Genomic DNA, 23185 nt, shown 5'->3' with positions numbered 1-23185 from the left:
GGTACTGCAAATGTTCATGGGTGGCGGTAATCACTTAACATCAAATGACCCGCCTGCTCGTTTGCACGCCATTTTTATTTAAAAATAATATCAAAGAGGCTTAAAAACCTAAATCCACGCGAACGAAGTCGCGGGCATCAGCTAGTCTATTTTATAAAATGAATCGCTCAATGTGTTGCTCATCGCAAATCTCGAGAACAGCTGAACCGATTTCGCTAATCACGGAACAGACTGTTTTTTCTGTTCCGTGTCACTAATTCTTTTTTTATAATATTCCTTGAAGTGCGGGGATGGTTCTTACGGAGAGAAAAATTTGAATCGACTATTAGGCGGAACGAAGTTTGCCAGGGCAGCTAGTTCTACTAAAAAAATAAGCATAGCAATTAGTAATTTCCTACGCTCTTTTATTAAAAATGAATTTTGTTATATTCTTGTTTAATATTTTTGAAATGTTTGTTATATAATATGGCGACTCCAATGGCTACTCATGTGGTAAGTCGGTTAGTGGTATATGTTGACGTGTTTCCTCTCCTTGTCAGAGTCAGAGCCCGAGACAGAACCATATCGCGGAGAGGGCCAAACAGTCTTTAGACAATAATTTCCTGATGCAAGTGAGTCAGTCCTTTACTATACATACGCGCCAAGCCGCGTACAGTGCCTACATATTGAAAAAGGACTCGCCACGTTTGTTCTGTGCGCCAACTGTCATCTCAAAACTACGGTTTAGTAGGTATGACGCTTAAAATTTAACTCCTCACACCATTTTAACTTTTGGTGTCAAATTTCATGTCTAAAGTACGATTTTAGTCCTTAATTTAAAGGTGAACCGTACTTTTGACATGACAGTTGACATAGAGTTAAAATGGCACGTGAGGAGTCATTTTTACACAGCAAATATGGTGTGCCCTTTCTCAAAAATTACGAATTATAGGTACATATGTATAAAAGACCGTGTCAAATTCAACGAATTCACTAATTGATCATTGTTATTCTGGAACCATTACAAGAATTTATAAAATGTCATAAATGTAGGTGTTCGTAGGTAGTGCGCTCCAAACGTATAGATAATACTCGATAGGTCGAGATGACAATTAAGTTTAAAACTATCAAACTGTATCTGTCCTTTTCATATTACATTAGTAAGAATAGGATGCGAATACTCTAAAATTTAGTTGTATTCAGAATCAGTACCACTATTTCTTGCCGGCTACTGTAGCTATGTTCGAAAAGAGCAATTGCAGCAAAATGCGCAAATTTAATTCATGAAATTAACTTCATTCATTTGTTTCAACTTGCTAAGTTCCCGCGCAGGGATCCAATAATATTCATCTCGTAACTTTAATACAATGAGAGTAATTTCAAGTCTTGGCAACATCCCATGAGCTATATAAAGCGAGTTTTAATGATAGACTCGCGAGCTCTACGTCGTTTTCTAAATTAACTGGTTTGACAATAAATGTAGTAGGTATGTACCATGTGCCATGTGCCATGTGGCAAACACTGCTAATAGAAATGGTAATTGATTTATCACTGAAAGTTTTATTTTTGCTTCTCGTAACAGTTGTGTACCTACTCGTTACAAAGTTACTTTCTTGCTCCGTGTCAGTACATCAGGTCAGATCAGTTCTGTCTTAGGTCAGTTTTCAGTGGTACTGATTCAGATGGCAACTAGATTTAAGAGTATTCGCATCTTTTTCTTACCAATGTAATAAGAAAAGCACAGACAAACTTAATTTAATTAAAACTATAAAAACTCGAGACTTGTGGTGCCTGTCTCTGGCATAGTTGAGAGGCATTAAAATTTTAAATTGTTTTTAGCAGTATTAAAAAGAAAAAGTTGCAGATACGGTATTTACGCACTCATCCGATCCGAGCCCGTGAAAATACGTTCCGAAGTTGTCATAGAACTATTCGTATGGGAGCTTGCGACATATGACGTAGATGTTTTATATCCGTACTAGCCTACTAGATTATGCTCGCGACTATTCAAAAGACTAGACAAATCCCTATTTTACCTCCTTAGGGGTTGAATTTTCAAAGATCCTTTCTTAGCGGATGTCTTCGTCATAATATTATAGCTATCTGCAGGCCAATTTTCAGCCCGATCTGTCCAGTAGTTTGAGATGTGCGTTGATAGACCAGTCAGTCAGTCACCTTTTCCTTTTATATAATTTACATTGTCACGGATTCGGATCAGATGAGTGCGTGATCGCTCTTACTCTAAATTTAAATAATTCCGTTGTTCACAAACTCTAAACTAAAATGACACGTCTAAATCTATTGCTATTCCTTTCATAATGTTGCTTGCGGAAAAGGATAGCACTAGATTTAGACCTGTTAATTAAGTTTAGTTTAGAAATTGTGTACCAGAGAATCGGCCCCATTAGCATCGACGCCAGTAGGTATTCACTACAAACTTTACTACACTTCTTTACCTTTCTATTTTGTTTTGAATCGCGAGTATCTTATTTTTATCTTAATCTTTTAATAGTTTCAGATGATTTTCGTAATGTTCTATTATCAGTATAGTTACGGCAACATCTAAACATTCGTCCTATCTCTCTGATAAGGCATTTTATTTCCTATTCTGATTATTTTCTTGTTTTTACATAACACTTTGTCTTTGTTTGAATATGACACTCGTTTATATGTTATTTTTGTACTGAATCTGTGTGTGACATAACTGTGTGATGTGACTTTTACAATTTGTGCTTTATTTTAATCATATTCAGTATTTATGTACTAATAGGGTCTTGGACTGTAGAAATAAAATGACGCGACTTTTTGTATCGCGGTAGTTTATGGGGCTAGAATTAAAAAACATGATTTTTAATATAATTAATTATTAACGTCACGCTGCGGAAAGCGACAAACGACATCACATGGCGTAAAAGACAAATATTTTTAATTTTTTTAACGTAAAAATATATTCCCGCAGAAATTTTTATGTTAAAAAATTGAAATAATGCACCATGCACTTTCCCTACAGCATGACGTTCATGTTAAAAAAAATAGGATTTTTTAAAATTATTCTCTTAAACTATCGCTATACAAAAAATCACTTCATTTTATCACAACAGTCCAAAACCCTATTGTTTTGCACTTATATTGCTTTTTCATGTTTTATTCCATTAAAAACAATTAATAATTATAAACGGACAATGCATATTTTATGTTTAAAATACATAATATATGTACACTTACATCTGATAGGTACAAAATGGTTTGCAGTAATATTATAGAGCTAGTCAGTTTACAATGTAGAGGGTAATCTCCGGATCTGATTCTGAAAATTCTTTCACTGATAGTAGATACATTATTATAGACTACAGGCTATGAAATTATAGGTCTATCACTACCCATATAAATGAGAGTGTTTATTTGTTGTTTGTCCTTCAATCACGCCGCAACGGAGCAACGGGGCAGCGTGATTTTTTGCATGGTTGTTTTTAAAGACCTGGAGAGTGACATAGCTACTTTTATCCTGAAAAATCAAAGAGTTCCCACAGGATTTTTAAAAAACTAAATCGCAGTCGCACGAGCGTCAGCTAGTATTATAATAATTTGTAGCCTATAAACCTGTAGCCTTTAGGCTATAAATTATATTACGTGGATGAAGTCGCGAAAAAGTTAGTATTAAATAAAATTGAGAGAAAATAAATAGTTGGAATGTGTTATATTATTAATTTCTGGCATATAAAAGCCGTAGGTAGAGATTTGGCTGCGCTCCACTTGGCGGCTGCCCTTCCAACAACATTTCATTCATGTACCCATCGATCATCTACTGTTTAGTGTTTAGTGCTCACACCGGAAGTGGACTGTACACAATTAAACTATATTTCCGCTACATGGCAAGAAAAGGAGGCATACCTGACCCTCAATTGTGTAAGAAAAACGTATTCTTCGTTATCGTAATCGTCAACAAATTCTGCCCTTTGATTGGCTGTGGAAAAATGTAAACAGCGAACTAACCAATCAAAGGGCAGAATTTGTTGACGATTACGATAACGATGAATACGGATTTCTTCCACAATTGGGGGGCTGATCGCAGCAACTAACTTAACGGTGAAAACTTTACTGGCCCATGTAATAATCTCATGCATTAACTTTAGTTTTATGTTTATGCTGTATGTTTTCTTTCTGTAATTAAAAAAAACTACTTTAACATGTAGAGAATATGCTGTGCTGATAAACCAAACACAGCTTGATCTTTACGGGTATTGCCAGTATCACTATAATTTTATGGATAAGATAGGAATCGGAGACTCCTGTAGAGAAGCTGCTATTGTTTGATAACATCGCATGGCAATTGTCGTTCGTCAAATCTACGATAGATAATAGATAGCCTATAGAGCTGCCTATTGTCTTTGACCAACGAAATGTAGAGACTAACAGAATATAGAATCGTATCGTAGATTACACACCACATATAAATACAAGTGTTAGGGTGTTGCCACATCTATTCGACCGACGTCGATAAAATAATTGACTGATCTTAGATCAGTGGTGGATCGATCGTAGATTTTTTATTGATTGATAATGGATCAACTGTTAACCGATCGAGCGGCGTAGATAATCGCCAGATGGATGTGGCAACACGTTAAAGCTGTACGAACTATGATCTATGTCCATACGAAACGAATATAAGTGAGACTTATCGGCTGTATATAAAACTTGAACTTAGTGACGCATTTGTTTCTTTCGTTTTTTAACCGACTTCCAAAAAGGAGGTGGTTCTCAATTCGGTCCGTTTTTTTTGTGATATTACCATTAGAGCTAGCGCGCACCACGGAAAATTTCTGTACCGGATTTTGATAGATTAAAATTTAGTGAATTTTAAAATGCACCGCTACTCACCGCACCGTCGTGCGCGGTGCACAATTATGTGCACAGAACCTTTCACCTTTGGGAAAAGGGCCAAGTCGACTCAATTTAGTTTTTTTGTAGACAGCCGATAGATCACCAGTATTTAATGGGCTGATTATTCAATCGTCTGATAACCTAACCCAAGAATTTTGGCAGACCGCAGATTTCTTATCTATAGTGTCAAAACGTTTTTATTCCTTTAGCGATTATTATTAGGATTACCTATATATGGCGATTGAAAAATCGACCCAGTTTTGTTTGAGTAGACACTTAGTAAAGCGCTACTAGGATGTTTGACGTGACGGTTTACGTTACAGCTGAAGAAGCAGCAACAGTTGCAACAGGAGATCTTGTTGCAGCACTTCCAGCAGCAGCGGCAGCAGCTGGCTGAGCAGCACCAGCAGCAAATCCGACAGCATTTAAAGGTAATTTGGATGAAATCAATCTTCTTTGTAAGAGCCATCATGATCAACCTATCGAAGGCTCACTACAGAACACGGGTCTCTTCTCAGAGTGAGAAGGGTTTTGGAGAACATTATGGAGAACTCTCAGGCATGCGGATTTTTCCTCACGATGTTTTCCTTCACCGTTAAAGCAATTGATATTTAACAAAAGTCCCGCAAATTGCTATTGGGTTGGAACCATGTCTCATTAACATCGAAATGACGTCATTTTGACGTCAGCCGAAATAAAAATATACCATCAGCTCGAAACTTCGGTCTAGTGCTGACGACACTAAAATGGCGGCCACGCGCATTAGCAATTTGCCGGACTTACACTTAAAACGCGAGTCGAACTTCGGAGTTATGTACTCCAAAAAGTTAGAAGTGCGTGCCAGGGATCGAACTCCCGACCTCCTGATTAGGCTATCACAGCTAAGTGCATACGTCAACGGAAAATGCCAACGATGTCAATCAGTGCATCACCCTCGATATTATTAAGCTGTATCAACAAAATTATGACTCAATATAAATTAGACGTGATAAAATACATACTTATATTAATTGGGTTATCATACTTCCTGTGTTTAATCTACTAACGTCATACACTACTTCTATACTTTAATAGATTTTTGCGTCGTCCGCGTCGATTAAAGTTTCTTAAAGATCCCGGTAGAATTCCCAAAAATTAAAAAAATTACATAGACTCTGTGTCATTTGACCATAGTGATGATGATGAGATATGGAAGAGAGAATATATAATTTATTATTAGAAGAAAAAAACGGCCAAGTGCGAGTCAGGCTCGCGCAATGAGGGTTCCATACTATAGTCGTATTTTTTCAACATTTCGCACGATAATTCAAAAACTATGTTGCATAAAAATAAATAAAAATTTGCTTTAGAACGCACAGGTGAAGACCTTTCATATGATAGGTACCCACTTGATATAGTTATGTTACTTCGAAAATTGAAAATGCTAATTATTAGTTCATGACCACAATTTAATTTTTTTTGTGATGTAACCACAAAACGGTTTTCAGATTTGTTCCCGAATGTCTGCTATAAGATCTACCTATCTGCCAAATTTCATGTTTCTAGGTCAACGGGAAATGTAGGTAACCCTGTAGGTTTCTTGACAGACCGACAGCAAAGTGATCCTATAAGGGTTCCGTTTTTCCTTTTGAGGTACGGAACCCTAAAAAGGGCTAGACTCCAGAGACGTAAAACCAGTTTAAAAAAGATGAACTTTAAATAAGCTTTAAATAATCTAATATTTCAACGGCAAATTATAAAAATAGCACAATAACATTCCATACGTTTCGTGGTTGGCGCGAGTCGCGGGTCGCAGCACGTCGCCGCGGATGTCACGCCGGGTATAAATAGACGTGAATGGCCTAGCCCGTATTCTGTATTACATCACTCATAATGCGCTCTGCCGACCGTGTTAACCTAGCGTGACCCCAATTAGCGGGTGGGAATTGGGAAAATGCTAAGCGCGATGACACGGTTTGAGATATAGTAAGACGTAAGGTAAAGGGTGTCTTATAGACATATAGCATTTATGCTGAGTCGGGACCTTTTTTTTCGGATTGTGCCACACATGACATAGTCTATTCCGGCGCTTCTTGTGCTTGAGGTCTTTGACTTTACTGCTCAAGTATTAGAGGCGCCGGGATGACCTAACCAGCTTAGCAGCCTAAGCAGCCAATTTCTTGACGATTGCGATAGCCATGAAATGGTTATTCTTACACAATTGGGGGGCAGGTCTAACTGGTAATGTGTGGCACAGCTTTAAAAAATAAACGTTTTTTCTTTCTTTCTTTCTTAACTACAAACTTTTGCTACAGAGTTTTACGATACTTCACGAAAGTTAGGGAACTTCTAAGAAAACGTCGACGCTTTGACGTCACTCATCATCATCCGATAGACGTCCACTGCTGGACATAGGTCTCTTGTAGGGACTTCCACACGCCACGGTCTTGCGCCACCTGAATCCAGCTACTCCCTGCGACTCGTCTGATGTCGTCCGCTCACTTAGTGGGGCGTTTTCCAACGCTGCGTCTTCCGGTGTGAGCGCCATTCCAGCACCTTGAGACCCCAACGTCTATCGGTTGTACGAACTATGTGCCCTGCCCATTGCCACCTCAGCTTCGCAACCCGTTGAGCTATGTCGGTTACTCTAGTTCTCCTACGGATCTCCTCATTTCTAAATTGATCACGTAGTGAAACTCCAAGCATAGCTCTCTCCATCGCCCGCTGAGTGACTCTGAGCTTTCTTATGAGGCCCAATATTTAACGACCATGTCTCGGATCCACATGTCATCACTTGGATATCACTGGCAGGCGTCAAGTTAGTGCATTTGACGCAGTTAGCCCTAAAGTAGCCCTATTTTGCTTTTATTTCACGTCACCGTAGCCTAATATTTGACATATCGTCGATTGGATCAAACCGCGAGTTCCCTCACTCTAGTTTACTCTGGTTTTACTCTTCATCTGGGAAATCTCTAGCTTGTATAATGTTCACTTATAGTACTATGAATCATACGTTATAGAAATTGCAACTAAACAAATTAAAAAAAAACAACTATATAACTAAAAAGCAAAAAAAAACACAGAAATGGCGCTAGAAGTACTAAACTAATTACTTATTGAATTTTTTTTTACAAAAAATAATATAGGCAGTATCACATGGGATGATGTAAGGATTCTAATACCCTATACCTTTGCCTACGAGTACATCCAAATCTGTTCACGCAATTAAAAGTTCGGTGGAATAAAGAAACTCACATACATACATGAACCCTGGAAACATTAAATGCGTTCTTTTTAGGCTGTCGTGTACAAATAAAGTGGTTTTCATGAATAAATTGGAATGCTGTAGAATTGATAACGTTGTTATCTATTGAAAAGAGTAGAATTTAATCCACAAAAATATGCTAATATTTTGTGTTAAATCACTTTCCAAAACCATTTTATTATTGTTATCATTTATCACCCAATGATTCACGTTTTTCAAGGAAATATCCGTTTAAACATAGGAATTTATGCGTGGTATGTGGACAGTATCCAAATTTTTGTATCATTTATATACTAGTGTTTAATCTGTGAGTTGTGTGTGACGCATCGCATGAAACTGTTTTTATTAATATTATCACAAATACCAAAAAAAATATTCAATCATGTTGCGATTTTTTGAAATTCAGATTTGGCTACAAGTACTTACTAACGCATCGTATAGAACTGTTTTTAATATCAGAAATACCAACTAATCTTCTTTATATATAAAATTCAAAGCTATGACTGACTGACTGACTGACTGACTGACTGACTTATCATCACTCTTATATCAACGCATAGCATAAACCACTGGCCCTAGAGAGAGACATGAAATTTTGAGGGCGTGTTAGTAACCACTAATAAAGGATTTTACGAGATTCCACACCTAAGTGGGTTATAAAGGGGATGAAAGTTTGTATGAAAGTCTGTCATTTTTTTAAGTTTGCATGAAAATTGGGTTTGGGTCACAAATTAAGAAATACGTATTCCAGGATTTTTTAAAATTTAACCCCCACCTCGATTCTTCAAATTTCACCCGGGCGAAGCCGGGGCGGGTCAGCTAGTCTTATTTAAATTTTAAACATATTGTTATTTTTCGGGATTTAGATTTGGCTACAACTCCTGTACTAATATAGTTTGACTTTATGCTAGAAATCTGTGTAATGTGTGTGCTACCAATTACCATTGTATTCAGCACTTTATAATTAATCATATGACATTAATATCTCAATTGATAATGATCACTGACATCATCATTACAGTATCGATTAAAAGATACGAAAGTTGTACAAATGATATCGATCATAATCATGTAGGTATTAGTACCGCAAATTGCTAATGCGCGTGGCCGCCATTTTAGTGACGTCAGCACTAGACTGAAGTTTCGAGCTGATGGTATATTTTTATTTCAGCTGACGTCAAAATGACGTCATTTCGATGTTAATGAGACATGGTTCCAGCGCAATAGCAATTTGCGGGACTTATAATCTATTGACTAAATAAAGTACCTACCACGGAGTTTTCACTTTATTTTGAATCAGTCTTGATACAATAAATGTTGTGCAAGTGATTGTAACGTTTCATTTACCATAGTAAATTGCCATTGGTGTAATTTTGTCTTAATGAACATTGGCTGTACTTTGCATTAGTATATCCATGTTGACACAGTTATGGCAGCTGCTGTGACCTAAATATGAGAATGAGAATTAAGGGCCCATTCCACCTTCCTAAATAAGACGTCCTAAATGGTATAGTTACCGTTAACTAGCCAACTTTGCCACTCAACGATACTTTGCCCAGTAAGCAAATTCGCAAAACTTTGAAACCTAGGCCAAGATAGCCTTAAAAGCCTCAATAGCTCAACCGGTAAAGGAGTGGACTGAAAACCGAAAGGTCGACGGTTCAAACCCCGCCCGTTGCACTATTGTCGTACCTACTCCTAGCACAAGCTTGACGCTTAGTTGGAGAGGAAAGGGGAATATTAAACATTTACCATGGCTAATATTCTTTAAAAAAAAAAAACAATTTACTGTCATGGTATTTTCCACGTTAGTTCACCACCATAGTTCGGTAATATTACAAAAATATTGCAGTAATTCGGTCCCTTTTCACAAACAATCAATGGCTGCTTCATTTTCGTAATGTATTGGTGTACTTATATTATTTTAGCTATGGGAGCAACAGAAAGCGATGGAAGAGGCGGCGCTGCGGGAGGCGAAGGAGGCGCGGGAGGCGAGGGAGGCGCGCGAGAGGCACGAGAGGGACCGCGTGGAGCTGCTGCGGAAGAAGGACAAGCACGAGCCCAGTGCGAACGCGTCCACGCAGGTCAAACAGAAACTACAGGTGAGAAAGTGCTGCCATTACAGTTTTTACAAGGGTTCGGTGTTTGGCAGGTGTATGATTATGAGGAGGTATTACGAGACTTCGATGCATATAATCTGCTACTGCCGCGCTAATGCAACGTAAAATCCACCAAGGCAAACACACCGTACACCAGTGGCGTGCATAGGGTTTAAAGCCAGGGTAAGCAGTAGTTAGGTAAGCAAGTCAAAGAATAATGAGCATTGAGCAATTTCAACCGAGTTAACTATTTCTTGGGTAAGCAGCGCTTTTATGCCTCTATGAGTTGCACGCCACTGCCGTACACCGAGAGGAAGTTACTGTAATTTCCATTCAGGAAAGTGTTGCTGTATCTGGCAATCACAACGGATTGAAGACGGACGAAGTGATACGGCATAGATCTCAAGGACCTGCACAACCCCAAGTACAACCGAGGTTCATCAGATTCCTATGTCCAGAAAATTAATTTGGGACTACGTTTTAAGCTGGACTTTTAAAGATACTTCACTCAAAAGTCTACCTCATCTCATCCATATCCATACTACTGTGATACTAATATTATTATTTATGCGAAAGTGTGTCTGTCTGTATGTCTGTCTGATAGAGTTTCACAGCCTATCCGTTAATCCAATTTTGACGAATTTTGGTAGGCATATAGTTGCATCTCGGTGAAGGATATAAGCTACTTTTTGGCCCAAAAATCAAAGAGTTGCCACGGGATTTTCAAAAACTTTATGTGTCTGAAATCGTGGGCATCATCTATTTTGTACAGAGTATTTAAAAAATCTAAATTCTCGCAGATTTATTTATGACTATAAAATAGACCCTCAGCAATTAGTAGAAAAGAATTTAGAGAAAAATCTTTATGAAAAAAAATTTTTTTCTCAAAAATTCCAATTGAATTTCAGGAGTTCCTAAAGAAGAAACAAGCGGCAGCAAATGCAAACGGAACAGTAAACAATTCACCCTACAGAAATTGGTATGTTCACTTCATATTGCCAATATATATTTAAGAAATAATATTAATTTATCTATTATTATTAGTAATATTATATTATACGCATTAATATAGCATTCCGAATCAGGTGTAAATTTTGACGGTCCAATAACACTTGGTAAAAGTTTGTTTGAATAAAAATCTATTTTAAGAAATCAAGATAAATAAGAAATAAGATAATAAGACGAACATGTCTACTAAAAAGCAATGATCTAGGGAGGAGTGCGCTTGCCCAGTGGGATCATGGCCATGTGAGACATATACAAGACAAGTCCCTTCAACGGCTCCCGCGTAAGCCTTATCTCATAAGAGAGAGAGTCAAGCCAACGCTATAGAGGCGTTTGTTATTTTTCGGCCGTAGCGCTATGCGATGTAAATTGAACCTTATTACGTAGTTACAAGATTCACTATTTATTTAAACGTCTTTGAAAACATTATGAAGACGTCCCAAGCACGCAGGTTTGCGCACGATGTTTTTTTCACCGTTAAAGCAAGTGATATTAATTTGCTTAAAAGCACACAACTCCAAAAAGTTAGAGGTTCTTGCCCGGGATCGAACCCCGGACTCCTGACTAGAAGGTGGCTATTGTGAATACAGTTTATGGTGTTCCTATTGTCATGAGTGCTGTCTTCTCTGTCAAAGGGGTATAGTGAAGTCGTCATCCGGGGAGTCGATAACGTCGACGGGCGCGACGGCCACGGCGCACCCCTACCGCCTCACCGCGCCGCTCCCGCTCACGCTCAACGCCGCGCCCCCGCAGCCCTCGCCCGCCGACTTCCCGCTCAGGAAAACTGGTATGTACCATACAGTGAAATAACTCCTAACTCAATTGTGATACTGTTGTTGTCTTTGAGTGGACTAACTCCTTAATATGAACTTTGTGAGATATCGTTTTAGGAGCTGTCATTTATCGGAATCGCTCGGTATTAGCGACTAGAGGGGTTATTACACGTTCCTAAATTAAACGACTAAATGATTTAGTTACTAACTTCAGAGCAGTGTTATGTGTGTGTTACACTGCTCTGATGTTAGTAACAAAATCATTTAGTCGTCTAAATTTAGGAAGGTGTAATAGCCCCTTAAACTAGGACTAACTAAGTGCGTACGTTCGTTTTTATACTCGGCAATAATAAAATTAGTGAATTGAGTGAAATGTTCGTCCGATATTTCATATTAACTTTTGCTGCTGGTGCAGCAGATTACTAACTAGATTTTTTTTTAATTAATATTTTTAAGCGCTCGGAATTAGTATTATGAGAGCGAAGCATGATGAATGTAAGAGTGTCTGACGTCATAATATGTAATATACCTAGTTGAATTAACAATGTGCGCCGAATTTAACGAACAGCTTAAGATAAAGGGACCAACCAATTTTAAAGAAATATCAACAAAAATCTGGAGCATCCGTGAAGTTGCCAATGTCTTATGGACAATTTTTAATCCAAAAATTTTCATTGGAAAGCTATTATACATATTAAATTGATGATTAACGGGAAGTTAACCGTATATTGATATACTCATAGCTTGGCGCCCAACGTGGGGCAACATTGAATAATTTATGCCAGATCTCTAGCTCGACGTTTTTAAGTTCATTCAAACAAATTCTAATGTATAGTCTATATAATATGAAGTTAGCTCGTCGAGCGTGTATTTTGGTGGGGAGTCTGGCTTGAACTATTATATAATACTACTTATATAATAATTTACCAGACAAAATTCGTAACATAAACAATGAAAATAAATTCAACAAAATATTAAAAAACTTTTTATTAGAAAAGGGCTACTATGCCGTAAATGATTTCCTAAACGACGAACATAAAAATAAATAATAATATCGGTCTCCCTACCAAGGTCTAAGGACCAAATTGCGACACCCAAACTGGGTATCCATAATACTTTGTACATGCTTAATATGATGTAATGAGTTATGGAAATGCAATAAATAAAAATTGAAATTGAAATTGAACTATTTTCATCCATAAAGAGTGGTTGATCCCTTTGACTCGGCGCGAGTGTGTGTGTGTGTGGTAGCTAGTGTAACCGCATGTGTGTGCCAGCGTCGGAGCCCAACATGCTGAAGGTGCGGCTCAAGGCGCGCGTCATCGAGCGCCGCGCGTCGCCGCTCGCGCGCCGCCCGCTCAAGACCAGGATCAAGCATCGCAGTGAGTATACACATCATCATCATCGACCACCATTCATGATGTCGTCTGTCCACCTAGTGGATAGTCTTCCAATGCAGCGCTTTCCCGCGCGCGGTTGTCATTCTAGCACCTTGGGGACCTCAATATTCATTTTCTAAAGTAACCCACATAGTTCGAGAAATCACTTGGCCTAAAATAAAGAGATAAAAAAGAAATAAAATTTCATGGGGCATAACTTTCAAAATTTTCAATATTTTATTATAATTATTGTTGTGGGACATAAACAATGAAGACAAAAATCGATAGTTAGCAGTTTTAGATGTAGAACAACAACATAGAATAGTCGGCGTAATACGCCCCCTTTGCTGATTAACGAAATCCTCTTTGTTTTCTTTGTGTAGTCAAACTTTTAGTTTTAAGTTTAGTTTTAATTTTATAGTCTCTAACATTTTTTGTATTTGTTTTTCCTCGTTGTGTTGTAGTTGAATAGGCGTTTGTTTATTTATTTAATACCGTTTGTATGGAGAAGCGCGTGTGAAAAGGCATATCGTGTGGTTCATAGATTGCGACGGGTCGTCGCCGCGCGGCTCGCCGCCGGGCGCGGTGGCGGCGCCCATCCGCGAGGAGGAGGAGGGCGGCCGCGCGCCCGAGCTGCTGTTCTCTTCGCCGTCGCTGCCCAACATCTCGCTGGGCCGGCCGCACGCGCCGCCCAGGCATGTGCCGCCCGCGCCGCCCGTAAGTCATTTCATTGCTCTTTTAATTCCGTACAATTCTGCCCTTTCATTGGTGTTGCCAGAAATAAAACATTTCCCACAAAAAAATGTAACACTTGCTTAGCGGTTATAACGTTTGTTTTAGAGTATAATTTTGGTTGTAGAAACTTGCATGTTGTTGACGCGACTTTGGAGATATTTACTATCATCATGACCGTATCAGGTTAGAGGTCCGGCTCGAATTCCTGACCTCCCGAATAGAAGTCTTACGTTTTAACCACTAGGCTATCACCGTTCTTTTTACTAAACTCGCCCAACGCGCGTATAGTTTTCACTGCAATAAATAGTTGTTGTGTGCAGGTGACGGTGGCGTTACCTCCCGTATCAGAAGCGGAGGCGTACATGGGCGCCGCAGCGCTGGGCGCGCGGCTCAGCAAGCGGCCGCTGGGGCGCACGCACTCCGCGCCGCTCCCGCTGGGCGACCCCGCGCTGCAGCCGCCCTCCGCGCACCACTACCTGCGCGACCAGATACGCAAGACTGTGAGTTGACGCCTTACACTATCCCACATTGCTCAGCAAGCGGCCGCTGGGGCGCACGCACTCCGCGCCGCTCCCGCTGGGCGACCCCGCGCTGCAGCCGCCCTCCGCGCACCACTACCTGCGCGACCAGATACGCAAGACTGTGAGTTGACGCCTTACACTATCCCACATTAACACTCCTTTTTCAGAGGATTAGCAAGCTTAAGTGCAGGGGGCAGACCTGAGACCATATCTATCGCAAAACCGATGATTGATGGGAGACGTGTTCTGGAGTGGCATGCATATTTTGACACTTGCAAATAAATCAAAACCTATAGAATACTTCCCGTTGACTTAAATCATAAGTCTTAATATATGGCAAGAAGCGAGGTCTCACGTCACAAAAAGGAAAACAAATCGTTTAGCACATTCGTTTGTCAATCCACAGGTACTAACCCGCGCGCACGACGCCGCCGCCGCGCAGCTGCGCGAGGAAGAAGGCGAAGTCATAGACCTGACGTCGCGACGACCGGCCACCGAGGGGCCCCCCGTGCCTGCGGGCGCGCCGGTGCTGGCGGGCGCGTGCCCGGCGGTGGGCGCGGCGCCGCTCGCGCGCGCGCTGTCGTCGCCGCTGGTGGGCGCGCGCGCGCCCGCCACGGGGCTCGCGTACGACGCGCTCATGCTCAAACATGGGTAAACCTTCCATGTATATTTACACTTTTATATTATTTATTTTATCCACTTTTGTTTTAATTTTAAATCATGAATCCTGACACTGTCATCATCATCAATACAGTACATGATCAGATCATGTATACAGTTTTACAAGAACGATTACAACACATATAACATATTTTTTTTATAATTTTTGGCACAGTATTCGACGCGCTACAAAACTTATCGTGGGTAACGATACTAAGATAGGTGGAAAGATAACGAGCTAAAAACTCTGATACTTTGCAATGATTACTACTCAGTTCCAATTTTTGTATCGCCGAACATGGCAACAGGAGATGGCCACATTAGTTGCACACTAGACAAACATAGCCACATTACATTTTCCCACAAATTCAGTATTTTATTTTCTTTAAGGGCCGATTTTTCTATAGTCAAATAAATCTACAACTGAAGATTTAAAAAATTATTCCTCAGGTTATGTAACGATTGAAAAGTTAGTCCTAAATTATAACGCACAAGAATATTGATATACCAATCATCAATATATCAAATTAATCTTGTAGTTTTTGTTATGCAGTTGCGCATGCGGCGCGCACGCCCCCACGCACCCGGAGCACGGCGGGCGGCTGCAGTCGGTATGGGCGCGCCTGTGCGAGACCGGCCTGGCCGCGCGCACGGAGCGCACGCGCGCGCGCAAGGCCACGCTGGAGGAGTTGCAGAGCGTGCACACGGAAGCGCACGTTGCCGCGTGGGCGGGCCGCGCGACCCCGGCAGGTAACAAACACAAATACTCTCCATATTAAGAGTAGGTACGTAGAAAAGAGAGTTGTATTATCCTTGCACTAAAAATCGCAACATGGGTACACACACATCATGGAAAAATCAGTAATTGCCATGTGCCGTTAACATTTTTTAACACACTAGTGTCCATTTTCGTTTAATCCGGCTCGAAGGACTAAAAAAATATTCCCGTCAGGTGTGACGGGCGGCAAGGGTGAGAGCCGGTCGGTGCGGCTGGTGCGGCTGGCGTGCGGCGGGCTCGGCGTGGACGCGGACACGGCGTTCAGCGACGCGCACACGCCGGCCGCCGCGCGCCTCGCCGCGGGCGCCTTGTTGGATCTCGCCACCAGGACCGCCAGGAACGAACTGAGGAATGGGTGAGTGTAAAGTCAGACAGATAAAAGCAAAATTTTGTTATAAAATATGCTTTAAAAATGTTACAAGTCGGTAAATGAAGTCGGTTAAAAAGAGCTGGAAAGCATGTAACAAACGCAATTTTATTATACGACATGTTCTAAAAAAACCTATCTATAGTATTTTAAATAATGTATCTCTGTAAATGTAGGTAATTTTAAATCATAAAAATTTTATTTCATAGTTATTGGTATGCATGAAATAGCAAAAATATGGTGTATGAGATTATAATCTTTTAATCGTTTTGCCAGATCTGAAATAAGAAATTAAAGTCCCCGTCAGCTGGGTCTCATTATCCTGGTTGTTACTCCAGCAGGTTGTATAAGTTTTGGTGTTGTGTGCAGTTTCGCGATAGTCCGGCCGCCGGGCCACCACGCCGAGCCCAACCAGGCCATGGGCTTCTGCTTCTTCAACAACGTGGCCATCGCCGCGCGCATCCTCAACACGCGCCTCGGCTTGCAGAGGATACTTATCGTCGATTGGGTAAGTCGGGGCCCAGCTGTGACGACCGCTGTATCTTGGAAATTAATTGTAAGATAGTCTTCTGGGATTAAAACTTCGTTAGCGCGATTCAGGCTTCATAGTGAGTGTTTGAAGATACTTGTGGTGCCATCTAGTGAGATCGTTGTGAGTTGCTTTCCGTCTTAGATTCGTATTTGCCACAAGTGTAAGTAAGGGACATAATTTTTTTAATCCCTTTTCTGTCCAAACTGAATACAATAATACACATTTTTGCACACTTGACTTGAAATCTTACACTCGTAGAAATATCTCAATTTGTACAGCTGCACAAAAGGTTTATGAGTTTAATTAACGGTTCACATCAGAACACCATTTCTAAAAAACAACGAATATCGTTCCTTCGAATCATACTTTAGATAATAGTTGTCTAATTTATATTTTGAATTACACTTTCTACCTTTTATATATTGGTAGTGGCAGTAATGTGAAATAAAAAAATAAAAAAAAATACTGTTAATTTTATTGTTACCGACAACGTGTTTACGTGTCCATATTTTGTCTGTCAGGACGTGCACCACGGCAACGGCACGCAACAGATCTTCTACGAGGACCCTCACGTGCTGTACATGAGTTTACATCGACACGACGACGGCAATTTCTTCCCGGGCACCGGCGCCGCCTCGGAATGCGGAGCCGGGCCCGGCTTAGGGTACACCGTCAACATCGCGTGGCCCGGCGCGCCGCCCCTCGGCGATGCGGAGTACCTTGCCGCCTTCCGGTCCATCATCATGCCTATTGCCAAGGTTAGTGCCTCCTGTTCGAAGGACCAATAAAATGATGAGTACAATTCTGATACTAAAATGATGAGTAAAATTCCCATAGTATGTATGCAAGTCCATTTCGCAGGACCAAAAAATTTACCAGTTATACTGCCACGGTATGCAAGTCCGGCTCGAAGGACCAAAAAAATGACTAGTAAATATTACTAAAATATGCCATTCCGGCTCCTAAGACCAAAAAAATTTACGAGTTAAATTACCAAAGTATTCCGACTGTTCAGTCCGGTTCGTAGTACCTAAAAAAATGTCAATTGAACTACCATTTTATTATTTTGTATCAACAGGAATACGACCCTGAAATAGTTTTAGTATCGTGCGGGTTCGACGCGGCGGGCGGCCACCCCGCGCCGCTCGGCGGCTACCACGTGTCCGCCGCGTGCTTCGCGCAGATGACGCGCGACCTCATGCAGCTCGCCAATGGAAAAGTAACACATGTTTTCATATATTACATTCAGAACTATCATCGTCGGCCGTGTATTTGTTATTGGGTGGTAGTTGGTAATCAGCAGCGCTAAGTGTCGACCAAGACTTTTACACTTGTATCTTTTGTTATTTGTTGTGTTGTTATCTTCTGATTTTTTTTTATGAAACATGTTTTTTATAAATGAAAAATAATCTTTCTAAACTTAACAATCTTGTGTTGGATCATTTTGTAGTGGGGAATAGTAACTCACGATTGTGTGTGTGTGTGTGGGTAGGTGGTGCTGTCGCTGGAGGGCGGCTACGATTTGGCGGCCATGTGCGACTGCGCGCAGGAGTGCGTGCGCGCGCTGCTCGGCGAGCGCGCCGCCGCTCCCGCGCTCGCTGAGCTGGCTCGCTCACCCGCGCCGCACGCGCAGGCCGCGCTGCGAGTCGCCATCGCCGCGCAGGCGCCGCACTGGCCGCAGGTAACACCAAATATCTTTTGCTCTTTCTATTGTTTTTCTTATAACAGGAAACTTTTAAAATGATTCCTTTCGATAGCTAATCAGCAAGAATTTGATCATTTTGCTTTGACCGCGCAATTGTTCGTCCGCAGATGAAACGCTACAGCTCGCTGGTGGGCCTGTCCGCACTAGAGGCGGGCGGCGCGGCGGCGGCGGCGCGGCTGGGGCGCCTGCAGAGCGAGCGCGACGCGGCCGACACCGCCGCGGCCATGGCCACGCTGTCCGTGCACCAGCTGCCGCCCGCTCAGCCGCTGCTCCCGCCGCAGACGCAACCGCTTGCGCTCAGGTACGTCACCACTGCAATACTATATTGTACTAGCTTATGCTCGCGACTTCGTCCGCGTGGACTTCACAAATTTCAAACCCCTATTTCACCCCCTTAGGGGTTGAATTTTCAAAAATCCTTTCTTAGCGGATGGCTACGTCATAATAGCTATCTACATGCCAAATTTCAGCCCGATCCGTCCAGTAGTTTGAGCTGTGCGTTGATAGATCAGTCAGTCAGTCAGTCAGTCAGTCAGTCAGTCAGTCAGTCAGTCACCCTTTCCTTTTATATATTTAGATAATCTATACATGAAAATACTTATTCTGATCGACTATCAACTATCAACGCACAGCCTATAACGCCGGACTTAGAAATTAGAAATTTTGACAAATCACCTTTTATTTCAGTTGTTTTAATTGTTTCCTCAACTTTTTCACTGAATCCTTTAGATAACTCGAAAGTTTTATGATTTATTTTTATTTGTTATTCACAGCAGGTCGGCGGAGAGTTCTCGCTCGGTATCGGAGGAGCCCATGGAGCAGGACGAGGGCAAGTGAAGCCTCACTCTCCCCGCTGTGACACATTCCGCGCTCCCCGCGAGCCGACAGCCGCCGGCGAGCATTGCCGAGCGAACTAAAGCTGTATATTGTGAGCCGCGCGCAGGGCCGCTCGCCCCTCGCCCCTCGCCCCTCGCCCGACAAACCCTAGCGTCGAACTCGTGATCATCACAAATGTTATAGTTGCCAGAGTTAAGGACACTCGCTACAACCGTGTTGTACTTTGTCACGAGTAAAGGATTGTGATTTTCAAATCGTCGCTATCAACGTTCAGTGCTAGGGCGCCTGTTTCCGCGAAGCGAGATGTGTTATATGTATATTACATAAAAATGTGTATTCGATGTGATTCATAATGAATTAGTCTCGGTGAGGCGATCGTGTGTGTAGATGGTAAAATTAAGACAAATCTTAATTTGAAAGCTTTAACGTAGTAAAATTGTAAGTGTACAAAATGATGTTATAATTATATATTTGGATATGCTTTTAAGTATGACTAAGAAGTGTATTATCGTGTAGAAGTAGATTACTGTGGTACCTCCGCGGCCGACGCCGCAGCCCGTGTCATGTGGAGCTTACTGTGGTACCTCCGCGGCCGACGCCGCAGCCCGTGTCATGTGGAGCTTACTGTGGTACCTCCGCGGCCGACGCCGCAGCCCGTGTCATGTGGAGCTTACTGTGGTACCTCCGCGGCCGACGCCGCAGCCCGTGTCATGTGGAGCTTACTGTGGTACCTCCGCGGCCGACGCCGCAGCCCGTGTCATGTGGAGCTTACTGTGGTACCTCCGCGGCCGACGCCGCAGCCCGTGTCATGTGGAGCTTACTGTGGTACCTCCGCGGCCGACGCCGCAGCCCGTGTCATGTGGAGCTTACTGTGGTACCTCCGCGGCCGACGCCGCAGCCCGTGTCATGTGGAGCTTACTGTGGTACCTCCGCGGCCGACGCCGCAGCCCGTGTCATGTGGAGCTTACTGTGGTACCTCCGCGGCCGACGCCGCAGCCCGTGTCATGTGGAGCTTACTGTGGTACCTCCGCGGCCGACGCCGCAGCCCGTGTCATGTGGAGCTTACTGTGGTACCTCCGCGGCCGACGCCGCAGCCCGTGTCATGTGGAGCTTACTGTGGTACCTCCGCGGCCGACGCCGCAGCCCGTGTCATGTGGAGCTTACTGTGGTACCTCCGCGGCCGACGCCGCAGCCCGTGTCATGTGGAGCTTACTGTGGTACCTCCGCGGCCGACGCCGCAGCCCGTGTCATGTGGAGCTTACTGTGGTACCTCCGCGGCCGACGCCGCAGCCCGTGTCATGTGGAGCTTACTGTGGTACCTCCGCGGCCGACGCCGCAGCCCGTGTCATGTGGAGCTTACTGTGGTACCTCCGCGGCCGACGCCGCAGCCCGTGTCATGTGGAGCTTACTGTGGTACCTCCGCGGCCGACGCCGCAGCCCGTGTCATGTGGAGCGTCGCAGGGCTCCGGGACGGCTACCTTTCACGCCGTCGCTCGTTTCAACGAAATGATTTATTGTATATAGTATATTTCTACGACTATACTCATATATCCAGTCGACATTAACCCGACTATTTTCGAACCCATCTGGGGTCCTTTATCAAGGGGGATTAGTTCGGATAAAGGACCCCGGATGGGGTCGAAACTAGTCGGGCTAACGTCGACTGGATACGTGAGTATAGTCGTAAAAATATACCGTATATAATGGAAATCACTCACGATAGTTTAAACGCTAAAATATTTTTACTGGATGTTATCGCTCGACGCAGATTTCTATTTAAATTTTGTCGGAAAAAGTGTTTCAACATTCCGCCACGAAGGCGTTGTATATTATCTTTGTCTATACCAAAGACTTCAGATTTGAAAAATATGTTTATCGCAATTTGTATATTGTATTCGTTAAATGGACGTCCTTGTAGAAACTCGCAAAGTGTAATACTATTGAATAATGCGTTGTGTTGTATTGTTGCGATTTTATAGCAAAGTCTAGATAGAGCGAACCTAGTAGCCCACTAAATATTGTTATTTTTGTATAAGGAAGAGTTTACAAGGAGTAGTCGTTTCGTTTTAACTTATTGAATCGGTGTTGATAGTCTTTTTTGAGAAACAGATAAATTATACTACGATATTATCTTTGATCGATTTTAATTCGATGAATAAAATAACTATGGGTGTCGTGTCGCATGTTCGTTCCTCGATAGCTCTGGACGTATCTAGTTAATTTGTTATGGCCTGTCCGGTCCGTAGAGTCGACGAGGTGTTCAACGGAACGATTTTAGTAGATTTCAATAAATGGATATTTCCTATTCTAATTACGAATAATATATAAACTAATGACCGTTTTCCAGATAGTGTATTTTATAACCTACGATTTAATGTTTAACGTCACGGATAATAAATGTTCGTTGGGAAATGTAGATTATATTTTAACGGTGTTGCGGCAGAGTCGTCCGCCCGAAGCTTGCACGGTCATGTGAAACGCAATTGCGGCGAAATGTACTCTGTAGTGTTTTTGTTTAATTTATTGAGGCAGCTACAGTACTACCAGTTTTAAGTCACATCGGCTGAATGCGTTTGCGCAGAAATGTGTAACCTACATACGTAATAAAATACAGTGCGACAAGGCTCTCTTGGCCCTTGAATGACATTGACAGGGGGGCGCTGCTGGAGAACAAAGGCTTAGACTATTCAAACAAGGACAAAGGGGACACTTGACAGCAACGTTAGTTCCAATTGTCGCCACGCGCCGAGATAGCCTTGTCGCACTGTACAGACCTTATTGCTTGACATTAAGGTGGTTTGAAGTATCAAACCACCTTAAAGATTTTAGATACAAGACGAACAGACGCGCGCTATGATTGGCCGATATATTTTGGCGCCATTGAAAATAAGATTTCTGCGCAGGTACATCGGCGTAATATATAAGTGGTAGTACTGTATAGGGATGTATTGGCTCGGGTCGCGTGCAATAGTTTCTCCACAATAGCGTTTCACGGGCGGCGCGTGAGATATATTTTTGTACGATGGGTGTCTGTAGTGGAAGCCGCGGGCGCCGGCCTGTGTTGTGACGTCATCGACCGAGTCGAGGCGCCGCGCTCGTACGCCGGGGGATGCGATCTTTGTACGATAAACAGATTTAAACAATGTTGTATCTTTGAGAGTTTTATTGTTAAATTGGAATACAGATGAAATAATTATTTAATAAATGTATATATTATATATATTTGGAAATATACCAGCATTTCATTTTTATTGCCTTTTGATTCTCGCCATTTTAACCCTTATGCACTAAGTACAAAAATAGAGCGCTTTAAATATAAAACAAAATACTTATACTTACATTGTGGGAAGATGCACAATGCAATTTTATTTGTAGGCTTAGCACGAGTTTGCACATCTCGATAGCGATGATAGATTTGGAGTATTTTAATTTAAAACACATATATCAACCTGATGATTAACTTAACTGCCTTGGTGAGTGAACCATACTGAATGTACAACTAGATATTTTTCACCAATATTCTAGTGTTTCAACATTCAACCGATAAAAGTTCAGATAGGTATACAATGGTACTGATTCTGAGCACAACCTTATTTTAGAGTATTCGCATCCTCTTCTTACTAATGTAATATGAAAAGGACACACAGTTTGACAGTTTTAAATTTAATTTTTGATGGTAAACCCGTGATT

General features: G+C 41.9%; 1 protein-coding gene across 1 annotated transcript in view; it reads left to right on the top strand.

Annotated features, from left to right (window-relative positions):
• The window catches only part of HDAC4 (histone deacetylase 4), a 116565-nt gene extending 93821 nt beyond the window's left edge, over positions 1–22744 (top strand). The window contains exons 5-21 of the mRNA XM_069503524.1: positions 540–611; positions 5184–5291; positions 10033–10206; positions 11112–11182; positions 11844–11995; positions 13259–13363; positions 13905–14077; positions 14416–14595; positions 15023–15267; positions 15830–16026; positions 16229–16409; positions 16791–16929; positions 17475–17711; positions 18032–18172; positions 18446–18634; positions 18766–18959; positions 19432–22744. Of these exons, the coding sequence (XP_069359625.1) occupies positions 540–611; positions 5184–5291; positions 10033–10206; positions 11112–11182; positions 11844–11995; positions 13259–13363; positions 13905–14077; positions 14416–14595; positions 15023–15267; positions 15830–16026; positions 16229–16409; positions 16791–16929; positions 17475–17711; positions 18032–18172; positions 18446–18634; positions 18766–18959; positions 19432–19495 (2622 nt within the window). The 3' untranslated portion in view covers positions 19496–22744. The remainder of the gene's footprint in view (positions 1–539; positions 612–5183; positions 5292–10032; positions 10207–11111; positions 11183–11843; positions 11996–13258; positions 13364–13904; positions 14078–14415; positions 14596–15022; positions 15268–15829; positions 16027–16228; positions 16410–16790; positions 16930–17474; positions 17712–18031; positions 18173–18445; positions 18635–18765; positions 18960–19431) is intronic.
• The last annotated feature ends 441 nt before the right edge of the window (positions 22745–23185 follow it).

Source organism: Maniola hyperantus, chromosome 15 (assembly GCF_902806685.2).
Source record: "Maniola hyperantus chromosome 15, iAphHyp1.2, whole genome shotgun sequence".
Classification (NCBI taxonomy): Eukaryota; Metazoa; Arthropoda; class Insecta; order Lepidoptera; family Nymphalidae; genus Maniola; species Maniola hyperantus.
This window is presented reverse-complemented; position numbering and strand designations above follow the sequence as displayed.